This window comes from Rhinolophus sinicus, chromosome 6, assembly GCF_057876585.1.
Source record: "Rhinolophus sinicus isolate RSI-liver-muscle chromosome 6, RSI-T2T, whole genome shotgun sequence".
Classification (NCBI taxonomy): domain Eukaryota; kingdom Metazoa; phylum Chordata; class Mammalia; order Chiroptera; family Rhinolophidae; genus Rhinolophus; species Rhinolophus sinicus.
The window spans coordinates 55,249,047-55,263,027 of record NC_142506.1 but is presented as its reverse complement, the minus strand read 5'-3'; the positions used below and the strand labels follow the sequence as shown (position 1 = coordinate 55,263,027).

The window sequence follows — 13,981 nt, the reverse complement described above, 5'->3', positions numbered from 1 at the left end:
TTCAATGCAGGGCATTCATTCAGGCTTTCCAACCTCCCAGAGCCTTTGGATCCAGAAGAGTCCCTTTGCTTGACCAGATCTAACAGAGATAGCAAAGCCCTGAAGGCCTCTACCCAGGCACCTTCTCCAGTGGTTGTTGTCCAAATTCAGTTCCTCTGCGCCCTGGTCCACAACACCCATGGAAGCTTCCTGTGTGTCACAGGCCAACACCAATCCATTATTCATTACCTCCTATTTAATGAATGTGCTTGTTTAATGGCTATACAACTTGTTCTTGAGTTTCGCAAATCTCAGATATGTCTGTTGGCATCAGCGTTGCCTCAGAGGGCAGATTCCCCAAGGACAGGGAGAGCATCAATGAAGCCATTCTCTTCAGCAAAGGAATGTGCAGACAGAGGTGGCAGATGCGTGCCTGCTGTTTGGGCAGCCACTGGGGTGCAACGTTCACTTCGCAACGTGGGCAGCCCCCCTGAAGGGAGGGCCAGCTCTGGACAGAGGTTTCTGGAGCGAGCCCAGGGGGCCCGGCCATACTTAGAAAGTACCCGGTATATATCTGCTGAATGTCACGTCTGCTTCAAAAGCTCAAGACTTGGCTGACGCCCTTGGTTTCACTTCTCAGGACACAGAAGAGAAAACTACCACATGGTATTGGAAAAATCAATGCTGCCTCAGACTCTAGATGGAGTGCAGTATCCTCTTAATTATTCAGGAGCTGACAGCCCTGTTCCAGAAATATCAGACCTCTGCTCTGTGGCCCCTGCCTCCCTCGCTCCAGCCTTCTCTCCATCCATCACATTTGCATCCCCACCTACGAGTCAGCAAACCACAGGGGCAGGAAGCTTCGTCCACAGTCCACACTGGTCAAGATGGTCACTGGGGCACGGGGAGGCTAAGTGGAACCAGGATGGAATCCAGGAGTCTGCTCCCCCATACTCCCCTAGCCACACTGCAAGGCCCATATCAGAACTGGCCCTGCTGTGGACACACAGGTATTTTCTTTTCTCTCACAAACATGCCTCAAATGTTTCAATAGAATGTATCTTTTCCTTAATGTTTTTTGACATAGTCCTTAGCAATTTCTCTTTTGGCAACACAGAGGTGGGATTATCTTGTACAAGTGCAGTGCTTGTCCATTCTTTGTTTGGAAAGCTTGAAAAGCAACCTCAGAGTACTCGTAATTAAAGCTACCTTAGTCAGGAAAGAGTACACACTCTCTCACAATGACTCTACAAAGCCTAGCTCATTTGAGACGCACAAAGAAGTGGGAAGACTTCATCAATATACCCATTTCACAGATGAGGAAATCAAAGCCCATGGAGGCTGAATCTGAGAGTCACTAGTCTTTCCAGCTCATTGCACTTCTGGCATATGCTCAGCAAACTTTTCAGAGAAGGCCTCAAGTCTCCTAAATTACTTGGAATTTAGATGTTCAGTCCTAATGAGTACCTAACACTGCAATGACTGATGATGATGCTGAAAAGTAGGAAAAGATTTCAGTGGCCTCGTACAGACTAAACTACCCATTATGACCCATTCAGAATGTCCCCTCCATTAGCCGATTTTGTATCTGCAAAGGGTGTTCAGTAGTTTCTCATACCCGAACACTGTCTTCCAGACCTCCCAGCTGTAACACACAGGAGCCAATTTTCCTACCCTGGGCCCAGCAATCTGGGTCTCAGGATTTGCTGTCCCAACAAAAACCTCCCAGCCATTTCTTAAGCTATTGGCTACTGCTGGATTTTCCACTTGACATTGTTAAGAGATTAAACTGCTTTGCTCATTATCACACACAGGCCCTTTCAGTTTCCTGCTAATAGATTCAGGTTAGATAAGCATTACAGAAGTGATACTCCCAGGTTCCTCTCCATACCAGCCCGAGTCTTTTCCCTCATAGTTCTGAGGCATCTTTTATTAAACCTACTCTTCGGGAAGGTAACTTGCAAAAAGAAAATATTACACACCCATGCCTAGCAGAGGATTAGACAAACACAGCTCCTATATCACGGTGGGAGAAGCACATTAGAGGAGATCCTGCTGAATTATACATTCTACAACTCAGACAGCAATTGCCATAGAGAAGAAGAAAACAAATTGAGCTGAGCCTGGAAAGAATGTCAGTGAAATTGGAAAAACACTTGCTGGGAACTGCCTGGGGGTACAGTGACCTCCCCTGTAATTGCTCAGGTCTTATCAACTCCCAACATACCAAGAAAGATTGCAGCTTGAGCTGGTGGACCGCCAGTCACCAGGGTCCCAAATCCTTCTGCCCTGTGGCGGGTGGAATACTTCCCAGTGTCTGAAAGTACTAAGCACTCGTAATACACAATGTATTACAGCTTCTTCTTGGAAAACAGTACAATCAGTTTATTCGTTGTGATTAAGTGGGTGAGGGATGCAGAATGCAGAGAACCCCTTAAGGGGGGTAAAGAAAAAAACAACAACTGTCAATGCCCAAAAAACCCAGAAGCAAAAGTACCTTATTCCTGCCCTCGGATGCATTAAGACCAACTTCATAAACATGAGCAAATGGACCACCATTTTGGAAGAGTTCTTCCTTGGTCAAGAATGGGGCTGTACCCTGTGTCATTAATACATATTACCGTCTCTGGGTTAGGCAAACCCTAATCTTAGTCACCAGTCAACGGAAATAATCTCAATGCTTTTGTTTGAGATGTTGTATCACTTAATTTTCCCTTTCCACCCAGAATCTCACCACAAAAGTAAAATGCTAGATTAACAGGATAACAGTGAACTTCATGAGGGAGGATCCCCTTTAGTTAAAAATTCACCGCCACTACCCCAGGTTGAGTGCAAAGTTTTTCTACATATTCTGAGATGGGGAAATAAAAACATACACTCTCCCTCCACCCCAATTAAAACATATATAAATATGAATTGTAGGGGTTCATTCTGCTTAGTTACTGCCTGTAACTCTTCTTTTTTAGTTACTTATCAAATATATCGGCCGGTTTGACGCAAAAGAGAAGAATTTCAGGAAATAAAAAATGTGTACTGTATATTGACGAGTGGCCTTTTGTTGAATGGGTTTCCATTAAGTGATATCCATCCAGTCAATAAAATGCCCAAGTAAAGCTCAATGGAGGGGAAAGATCAGATTTCTAACAGTGAATTCTTAATGGAATTGTTGAGAAACACGCTAGACAAGTTAGTCAAAAGCCTGCATGTTGGCTTACCAGTAAAATTATTAATACAAGTCAATCCTCATCACAGAAAAGCTTAGAAGGCCCTGACTTCAAGTAGGAAATAGAACAGTCTTCTCTGTGAAAAGGCACCATCATGACCTTGTTCCCTGAGTCTCGTATACGGTGTGTACTTCGCTCAAACTATTTGCCAGGTGTCTCTAATTTTCAGCCTTAAAGTAATTCCCAACCCGGCAAACTGAGCAAAAGGAAACTACACGAGGAAACAGTCAAGATAGGTAAGGCCAGCTTTATTCCCAATGTTCCATGAAAGACACTTCAAGAAACTGCTGTGTTTCCACAGTGCTCTGTGAGTACCAGGCTTTGAGAAACTTAATTTCATTCCAGCCTTTTTGGCTGAGGCAGAATCACTTCCCAGGATTGCACTGGGATGAAAGTGGAACCTTTCATCCCACAATTGCTACAGAGTGTTTCTTCCCAGGGACCCAACTGAATCTTCTAGACAGACATCGCCTCACCAGTAGTCAAGATGTCTCCCAACTCCACCTTCACCAACATTTATGGAGGCTCTATTACTTGCCAGGTGCTATGCTAGGCATTTATTTATAAGCACTTTATCATTGAACTCTCACCACTCCAGGAGGTCATACCTACTCTCTCAATTTTTCAAAGGGCTTGCAGGCCATGTGTAGACTAGGATTTCACCCCAAGTCTCCGAAACCCCAGTCTGGTACCCTTACTCCAATGGCGACAAGGTCACAGGAATAAGCAATGAGCTTGCCTTCATTGTTCTTTTCTTTTCTTCATCTTCCAGATGATTCAACATTTCTTTTATAGGTAGATAATGCAGGAGAGACACTGTCTCTCATTCATTCATTCACTCATTCACCTATTCCTTGAACAAAGTTATAAAAATATGTACTATGTTTAAAGCCAAGGCAAACCTCCCAAGGTGAGTAAGCTTATTCCCTAACGAAGTTTTTTACGTGAAAAATAATTCTTTTTACGTCGGTCCTGTAACTATACTGAATACTTTCTAGCCTTGCTTTCCTCATCTGTAAAATGTGGCTATCAGAAGACATGAGCTCTCAAGCCTCTCCCAGACCCAAATTTATATTATGTAAATTATGTAAGCTATAGAAAAGTTTGTTGTTTTTTTAATAGCAAAAACAGAGGCCTAACTGCCTAGTGAGATCATATCAATTTATGCTGCCTTTCAGCCAAGGAGACTTGAATTGTCTTTAAAATAATAGCTCATACCTGGAAAAATGAATGACTAGGTATCTGGGAAGACCACAATGAGACTCCAGGTTGGTGGCAAAAATACAGCAAGTTGAGTTTGACTATAGGGACGAGGTCGGTGGATTCTTCCTGACCTCCAAGTTGGCTTCCATGCTCGGGTCCAAGGGCAAGTTGCAATGCTGGGTGTTTCTATTCCATGTTGTTGAGACCACTTCTAACACTACCGTCTTTTGTCCACTAAGTTAATTGTACGCAGTCATAGAAAGGGCACACAGTCTTGGAAGAACTGGACATACAAAACCCCAAACATCCAGATGAGAAAATGGCAGTTGGCATGCCAAAGGACTTTTCATATTAACAAACAATTAACAGCTGGGTTTGGTGTGATTTCATAAACAATGAGCTCCCCTGACTCATGAAAATTACATCGGTGCTAATTCTACCTAGTCAGGAAACAAATCACTGTGAGGCATACTTGTCATGGATTTGAGGGTACAGCGTGCATAACCTACAATGCGAAGGTCTCATCTCCTGTCAAAGCCCCTAGAACCTTCCACACTGAAGGTCGGGCCACAACAGGATTTAGAAGAGTTGCTGAGTTAATTCCAAATCACCTGCTGATTACCCGAAGTCTACAAAGTTTTTTCTACAGACATAAAATTTTTTCATTAAATACTTTAAAATTCTAACTAAGTAGAACCTGACAAAATAAAAAAAGCCTAAACAATGTTATCAGTGCTCCTACGAATATAAATAAACTACACAGAACTAATCTAATCTGTAACTGCATGTAACAGGTATATGCCAACAAAATCAGAAACGTGACTTGGTAGCAATTCAATGCTTAAAAATGTAAGTTCTGAAAATGATTTATCTAACACCTGAAATAATTTCTCTCAAAGCAGCGACCGACGGGTTAATGTGTTTTTCTTGTAAAACCTAAGGCTCTAAGGCTAGGTAAATCTTGAGTTGTGTTTTTGCAATGCCTAAACCTCAATCTCCTCTTTTCTCTATAGCCTACCTTTATTTGAAAAGATATTAAGCTGGCTGAATTACTTTTATCTTTGATAAAACAAAAAAAGTCTTTTGAAGTGATGTTTTCGCTCTGTGTAGGCAAAGCCTCGGTTTCCAAACTGAACTACTTGAGGGGGCCAAGGCCCTCAGATAACAGCATCTTTTACTTTTCAGGTTAATGATCTGGCATCTTATCAGCACAGCCTCTAAGGTCCATCTAATTATTAATGAGACTCTTGGGGATCGTGCTGATGATTTATCTTGATGATGCGTTTTGAATGTCAAATTGCAAAGAACCAATCTTCCAGTACAGAGAGAAAAGAGAAGCAGATTGGTTAATGGGTCTTAAGTAAAAACAAAGATTAAATGTGCCTCGTTTCTGCCTCCGTGTCTGAGGTCCACACCAAAGCAATCGTGTCACACTTTCAGACACCCCTGAAGTGTGACAGACACCACGTTTTAAATTAAGTGTCTAAAATTATATAGTCACAGAAGCATTAGAACTAGACAGAACACCTTCCCCCTGCCATGAAATCATCCTCATGCAAAAAGTATATTTAAAAGGAAGAAACTGAGTCAGAGAGCAGAGCCCACAAATGTGTCCTTGGGTCCCTTTGCCTGTCTGAGTCTTGGTTTCCTCATCAGAGTAACACCCGGAACCTCACATAAATGACTTGGGGGTCCTCCCAGAGCTGAGAGGCCTTGCTGGAAAGATCTTCTCCACATACCTGACAGAGAACAACGAGGCCTCATCTCAAGAAGACTGCATATGCAACCTGAACTCAGGCCACCCCTAAATCTGGGCCTTCAATATTCTCAACCAGAAAAAGAATTTTTCTATTTAAAAGTACTCCCCACTACATTAATTTTTCCAAGTATCCTTCCAAGGCTTTTACATTTTAATTTGGTTTACCCCCAAATAAAAATTTTGTACTTTATAAAAACCATTTTAAACTGTTTGAATTTTTTAGTACATGTAGGAGTAAGTCACTATAAAAAAAAAAAAGACAATGAAACTAGCCAATATAGGAAAGAAAAAAAAAAAAAAGGACAAAGGAAACAAAATTCCAATGGCCCTTAAAAAGTAATAAGCGCCGAGAAGCTAAGGATTTCATATCACACTTCTTTATATTTCCCCCTGCAGGTAACTAGGCCAACATTTTGTTTCGCTTTGTTTTTCGTACACAATTGACAGTACAATTTTGGAACAGATTTAAAAAATCTACTTTTTAAAGTAATATGCCCAGGTATTTTAATATAGTACTTTAAGCCTAGTATTTCCATGGTCCGGACACTCTTAAATGGAATAACAGAGGAAAGTAAAGAGCTGCTGATTAAGAGTTATTTTAAAGAACAAAAGAGAGAACACCATCCTTTACTCAGTGTAATTCACTTCTGTTCAGATCCCAGTGAAGGGTAAGTGTGCCTGAATTTAACCCATTGAACACGAAGGCATGTAACACAATTACTTCCAAGCAAAATTCAAGTGTCTGAACCTTTATAAACAGACGTGCAGGTGCAAAAACTTGGAACATTCTCTTTCAGGGATAGGCCTATCGGTCAGGCTCATCGGAAGACACAGGATAGGCCTAACACACTTTGCATGTTTCTGAGGATGTCTTTATAGCTCCTTCCCATGGAAGCAAATGAGGAGAGCGGGCCTTCTCCCCACTTTCCCTTCCAGCAAAAAGGCTTTTGCTAATTTGCATAATCTAAATGGTGAAGTGCTAATTTGCATAATCTACATGAAGTAATTTTCAGAGTGCATTTCTGTGTTTCTAACTATAGGGAGGTCCTCTGAATAGGGAGGTCCCGTAGACTGGCTCTGGGACTCCCAACAGTGACAAGCAGCAGGAGAGTGAACAAAGCAGCCAGGCTTCAAGCTTCTCTGGGCTGTCACCTCCGCCTGCACACAGCATCGCACACAGCCATTCCCCTGCAGGAGGAAAGAATGTGCCACACAAGACATCAAAGGTTTAATTCTGTGGAAAGACAGAGCAGCATGAAAAAAAGAAAAAAGAAAAAAACCCAAGGGCCAGGGGTGGGTTATGTGACTGAAAAGCTGAACATGCAGTTTCAAATCTGTGTGTGTGAGTGTGTGTGAGTGAATGCACGCATATGTAAGGGTGTGTGTGTGAACATGTGTGAGGATGTGTGCACAGGGAGTGCAGGGTAGCAGTTAAAAAGCAGCAGCAAAGACCAGAGAAGGGAACAGCATGTTGGTATTGCAGAGCCTCTGACAGAGCTGGCTCTGGTTTTATCTATGAAACACCGAAAAGCCCAGCCAAACGGCCCAGCCAATCAAGATGTCTGGCCTTCTGTAGATGAAATATCAGTATCAGGTAATCAAGGGATTTTGGACCCAATGAGTAGATGTTATGGTGTCACAGATAAGGCTTCACCATAACAATCGATACAAGAAAAAGAAAACTTAGCTTGTCATGAAAGCACTCAACCAAAAGTTCCAATGTCCCTAGGATCCCATAATTTCCAGTTGGTTACCCACCCTTCCCCCACACACGCTCACCATCAGCCTCAGTGATTCAGAGAGCAAAGCTGGCAGGGGATCCTTCCCTAGCCCTCCTCTGTGGGTGTTTGGAAACCTGTTTAAAGGTAGGAGGGAGGATGGACAACAGGTAGGCGCCATTTCTTCCCCTGGACCTGTTAGCTAACTTGAAAACACCATTCAGCCCCCTGGTTGTCAGTCAGCATCCCTCTGGCAAATGGAAAAAAAAAAAAAAAAAAAAGATCACCTGTCTGTCATTATTTATCTCCCCTTTAACTCACTTTCAGACAAGAGCCCTTTTCAAACAGCAGGACACACAAACTGTTTTGAGAGCCAGCCAATAGGAGTTGCTAATCCATCACTAGAAAGGGCGAATGGAAAGTTGGAGAACAAGTTCAAGCACCTTGGCTGTGCCAGTTACGCTTCAGGGTTTAAAAAGCAAATGGGAGGACTGAACAGAGGACCATCTCATTCACTAGGCCTTTAACTGTATGCAAGAAGGCAGAGAAAGTTGGGCCACATCTTCAGTGAGAGCGTTTTCCACGGGCCCTTCACTACCATCCCCTTCCACGTGGACTGTCTTTTCTCTAAAGGTGGTGTGCCCATGTCTGAGGCCCTACCTGGCCACACAATGCCAGGCGGACTGGGGCCAGATTTTGCATACGTATTTGCCTCCCGCTCATCGGCAGAAAGCGGAGTTTCATGAAAAGAAATGCGTAGTCTTCAAAAATCCGGACTGTGATTTCTGAAGTGGGAGTGAGAAAGAAACACACTTTGAGGTCCAAAATACCTTAGAGAAGGATCTAGAATAGAAATACAAAGTTCTCGGTTGCTGTGGTTTAAGTCATTGAGTTACAAAGACAGTATTTGCTATTCAGTATGAAATCAGAAGGCTACCTACTACAATACAATGCAGACTTTCCCCCAAGGTACACAAGAACCCCTTACACGCTGAACTAGGAAATTCCCCACACTCTGGAAAAGCTGAGAGAAAGTCCAGACCTTTTCAGAAGTGCTAGCTTCAACTCTTACGTCTTCCGTAAGACACACTGGTCCTCCTAAGAGTGAAAACAGCTGAGGACTGAGAGTAACCATAACAGAAATAAACTCCTGTCTACGGCCATAGCCAGAACGAGATGTCAGAAAGATGAATCAAAACAGATGCACTTGAAAATGTACCTGAAATGTACCTGTACCAGCCAACAAGCATAGCCATTAGGAAGTGTCTGCTCTAGAGATATCACCCAGGTGCCTGTCTCAGGCAATTCCACCTAATAGAACATTCTGTTATTAAAGAAATGCAAAGCATGGTTTTCACGTTAATTCTCACATCAAACTGCATCTTAGTTACGCTGGTCCCACGAATACTGCGATGTCCTGACTAAACTTACTGATGCTAAGGGGTTCTTCAACTCAGACCTGCCACAACCACATCTCACCTGCAGGTTTCAGGCCCCTATCTTTGGGGATTAAGCAGGAAGTTTTTAGTAACACTCATGAACATTATCTTCCCAAGAAATGAGTGGTGACCTACCATAAGTACCTTAAAAAATTGTTTTTCAAATGTACGTGGAAATAGCAATAGAAGAAACTTTGTCCAAGCTACAAAGCGCATGGTCAGCACCTAAATACCTCCCCAGCAAACACCTCACCTGGAGAGAATGAGTTGTGACTGCCCCAGGGCCTACCCCGCCCCCCACACCCATCAGTCTTCATGACTCAGTAGAAAGTCGGAAAAATGGGACACATGGAACATGAAAGCAGCCCAAGTTATAGAAAAATCTCAGGGTGACTTACCACTCTGGGCTTCTGCTGGTCCAGCGTATGTAGGAAGGCGGAGTTGGGGTCCAGGCAGCGCTCAGGGTCACTGGAGATGTCCTCTTCTGAGTCATCGTAGGAGGAGGAGAAGCCCGTGGAGGAGGCAGAGGAAGAGGACAGTTTCCTTAGGGGCAGGGTGCCCAGCGGGCTGCCCTGGGCCTCCTCTAAGACGCCATCCTCCTGGGCACCCATGTCTGTAATGATGACGGCAGGTATATTGCTGGGGCTGCAGGCTTCTCTCAGGAAAGGCTTGTCCTTCTGGTCTGGGGAGAGCAGCTCTGGGCTGGGGTGGGCAGCTCTGTCCTGGGGAGGGCTTCCCCAAGTCCCCTGGGGCTGTACCCCTGTGTCACGCGTCCAGGCCAGACTGGCTTCCTCCATGGGGATCAGCCAAACCCTAGAGCTCCCAGACTGAGCCCCCACCCTGTCCCCAGGAAGGCCCTGAGGTTCTTTCTGAGTTTTTGCTGCTTCCCCACAGGGCAAAGGCTCCAGCATTCCCCCAGAGGAAATTCCCGCCTCTATCTCCTGCGATTCTGGCGGTGCTGAGCTGCTGCCCCCACGCAAGCCCACCAGTGGAGACCCTGCATCTCCTCTCTTGGGGTGCTGTGGAGACTCCTCCACCACCACCGCAGCCCCACTCTGAGTCAGCTCTGGGCCTACTGAGCTCAAGTGTCCCGGAGGCCTGAACCAGCTAGGGGCCTCAGAGGGCTCCGAAGAGCTTGGCAGGGTCACAGTCCTCTTCTCTGGATTCTCGCCTACTTCAGGCCCCCCAATGCTGGGCATGCCACATGGCAGATTTCCTTTCTCCACCTTCCCAGGGGGCTCTCCACTGCAGAGTCCATCCTTCTCTGGGGCTGGGCTTGTCTCAAGGCCCAGAGACTGTCCCTGACTCTCCACCAGGACCTCCGTGGGGTGCACACCCCCAAGTTCAGGGGCCCTCTTAGAAAGCTCAATGAGGGCAGGGTCGGGCGGATGATGTGGCCCAGTGGATGTGGCTCTCGCTGTCACTTCTGTGGCCATCACTGAGTTTGCTTCGACCGGCCCCAAAGAGGGAGCTTGGAAGCTCTGAGTTGCCAAAGGGGAAGAGGCACTCTTGTCAATTTCCATAGCTACAGGTGAGCCACAGTGGGGTCTGGCAGGGACCCCCTTCTCCGTTCCCACTGAAGCGACCAGACCCTGAGTCCCAGATCCCGAGGGGACAGCCGGGCCAGAAAAAGGTGCCACTCCCTCCATGTCCTTGGAGAGGCACAGGCTGAGCGCTCCTGCTCTTCTCCCCAAGTCGGCCTCTGAAGTCTCTGGACAGTGATCCCCCCAGGACTTGGTCCTCCGTTCCTCGCTGGTTGCCAGGACCCTTTCTGGGGGCTGACTGCTGCTGCGGAAGGGGCATGGGGAGGGCGAACGCGCCCTGCCTAGACGCGGGCTGCGGGGCGCTTGAGTGGCAGAAGTCTGCGCCTGGATGTGCGCCTCGAACATGCCCACTTTCTGATTGACCTGCACGTTCTGCAACTCGCGCTGCAGGATTCGCAGCTTCCTCTGGGCCTCCTCCGGCCCTGGAGGGGAGAGGGGACCGGCGGTCACCATCTGCTGCCGGTCTCCTCTCAGGCGACCCGCCCAACTCGGGCTGCCCACGCTGCTGCTGCTGCCACTGCCGCTGCCACTGCTACTATTCAGCCTGCGCCGGCCACTCCGCCAGCCCCCGGGACTCCCGGGCTCCTCGGGCGACAACGACTCGGTTGGGGGGAAGAGGAAAGAGGCGCCTCTCCCGGGGCTGAAAACGCTGCCGGGGCTCAACACGGCGCTCCCCGGCGGTGGAGGGGTCTCGCTGCTGCTGGGCCGGGGGCCGCCGCCGCTCTTCACCTGGTTGGCGCTATTCATGATCACCAGGCTGTTGAGTGCATAGCAGTACACAGCCATAGTACTGGGTCCCGCGCTGCCCGCAGCGGCCGCGGCTCCCGCTCCGGCTCCGCCGCCGCGCCTCCTCCTCCGGTGGCTCCCGGCTCAGCCCCGGAGGCCCGGCGGCCGTGGCTCGGTTTGCAGACGGAGAGGCATGGCCTGTGCGGCGGACGGGGGACAAGACCGCGGGCTCAGCCCCCGCCCAAAGCTCCATAAACAACAGCGCCGCTGTGGAGACACAAGGAGAAAAGTCAGGACCCCAGAAGGCGGTTCTGGGAAGTGGGGAGGGGACGCCTGGCCCGTGGAACACAATCGGGGATGGGACGTTTCACCTACACGGATTACATGGCACGGCGAAGACACAAGCCGCAGGGGCCTCCGTCGCCAGGGCGATGGTGGGTGTGCCTTTCCCGAGTGCGCTCCCACCCCTCACCCCAGGTTGTGATGCGCTTGGAGGTCCCTTCAAATTCCACATTCTAAGATTCGTCTGTAGAACCACGCGGACGGGTGGGGGACGATGTGCAACTACTTGGTCCTCCTAAGTGCGCTGTGTGCGGGGCGCGGCTGCCTCCGAAGGTGAGGACACCCCATCCACCGTCTCCGGGTGTCCGGCCAGAGCAAACATTGATTATATCGGGTATAACGAGGCCGCCCCTGCCACTAGGCTTCAGGATCTCCCCGCTCCACCCTCTCTGGTCATCGGGGACCCATTCACTGAAGAAACCTGAGTGGGGCCTGCTTTCCACCCCCCACCCGCCACCCCCCGCCGCTACCTGCGCTGGGGTCTGAGGGGACCCTGCGTGACTGCCGTTTATCTTCCTGACCCTGGCCTTGGGACTCTGTCCCGCGGCCTACGAAGAACTGGGCGCACAGCGGGGCCACTGCTGTGGCATTTCTCAGCACCGGCCTTGTCGCCTGTCCCCAAACAAGTGTGTTTTGTTAGTGTGGGCGCGCCTGCGCGCGCCCGGGGCCGAGGCGCTGCATGTCCCCTGTACCGGAACCAATACACGCCGCCCCCTGCCGTCGCCCCCCGCGGAGGGGTGTGTGTGTGTGTGTGTGTGTGTGTGTGTCCCCGCATGCAGGCAGCGAGGCAGCTTCTGCCAGCCCTGTACCATAGGACGCGGCTGCCTCTCCGGGCTCCGGGACCCGCACCCACTCGGAGGAACTCCAGGGCATGCGTGGCTGTAGCTGCGCGGGAGCCGGGACTCTGTAAACCTCCCCGGAGCCCGCGATCTTAATCTCCGAGCCGCGCGGCCAGTGCAGGGCTTCTCCGCATCCTGGGCAGCCTCTCCCAGCGCCCACGGAGCCGCCCGGCCGCTGGAGCCGGAGGACGCCTGGAGTGCGCCGGGGGAGGCGGCGCGGAGCCCGCGGCCCGGAAGGCGAGCAATTGAAACACCAACTTGTCTTGCCCTGCTCTCCCCGCACCGCTACTCCGCGCCACCCTCCCAAATCAAAACCCCCTTCCCGGTCTCCCCAGCCCACCTCTCTCCGCTTTTTCAGAACCCGGAACGCTCAGATCCGCTCCAGAGCTGAGTGAGGGGAAAGAGGGTTCAGAGGCGAGAGCCATTAAAAAGCTGCCAAACTTACCTGCAATTTCTGATTCCCCGGTCCTCTGCAGACTACATGGTCCAGGGACGCAGACCTCGTAAGAACAAGATGGCTTTAAAAGTTAAAAAGCTCAGAAATGATTTCCTTCCCAAGCTACGGAAGACAAAAAGGGGAGTGCAAGAGAAGGTGGAAGGAAAGCTTCTGGGCTGGGGCCGGGCGATTCCGGCGGTGGCGACGCGGGGCTGGCCCTACACGCCCTTCACCGCGGTGGAGATACTACCCCTGTCAGCTCCCAGCTACTTGTGTTTGTTCAATGTGCGATTAAAAAAAAAAAAGAGGGGCGGGGGGGTGTTGGGGTGGAGGAGGGAGGAGGGTGAAAGGCGGGGGTTTGGGGGAGGAAAGCAGGAAGGAAGTTGTGAGCCTGTCTGGGGTTGAACTCAGCGGAACAAGTTTTTCTTTTCTTCTTTTTTTTTTTTTTTCTATTGCTTGGCAAGACCGAGGGAGGGAAACACTTAAAAAAAAAAAAAAGTTTCCATTGTTAGCTAACAAAAAAAAAGGGCTTTTAACTTCTGCGGGTTAAAGATATACGATCCATTTTCCACCCCTCCATCGAACCTTGCTGATGTCTAGATTTAAGAAACTATTTTTGAAAAATGTTTTTAATAAAGTTTTGAGTGTGCATTTTAAGCAAAGCAAATCATGGGGACCTTTTCAGCATTTTAAACAGGCTAAAATCCTATATAAACGGTTTGTGTTCTTGTACACAAACATGCAAATTCAAAGAAGGGCCTTTGTGGGCACC

At 48.4% G+C, this 13,981-nt stretch overlaps 1 protein-coding gene across 2 annotated transcripts in view; it reads right to left on the bottom strand.

Annotated features, from left to right (window-relative positions):
* ITPKB (inositol-trisphosphate 3-kinase B) overlaps window positions 1-13,503 on the bottom strand; it is a 92,831-nt gene extending 79,328 nt beyond the window's left edge. Inside the window, exons 1-2 of one of the 2 annotated variants that reach the window (XM_019730902.3) lie at window positions 13,219-13,503; window positions 9,721-11,859 (exon numbers count right to left, since the gene is read on the bottom strand). In XM_019730902.3, coding sequence (XP_019586461.2) covers window positions 9,721-11,652 — 1,932 coding nt within the window. In that variant the 5' untranslated portion in view covers window positions 11,653-11,859; window positions 13,219-13,503. Of the gene's footprint in view, window positions 1-9,720; window positions 11,860-12,404; window positions 12,579-13,218 lie in introns of those variants that run through there. The other variant, XM_019730903.3, reaches the window with a different exon arrangement.
* Window positions 13,504-13,981: the final 478 nt, after the last annotated feature.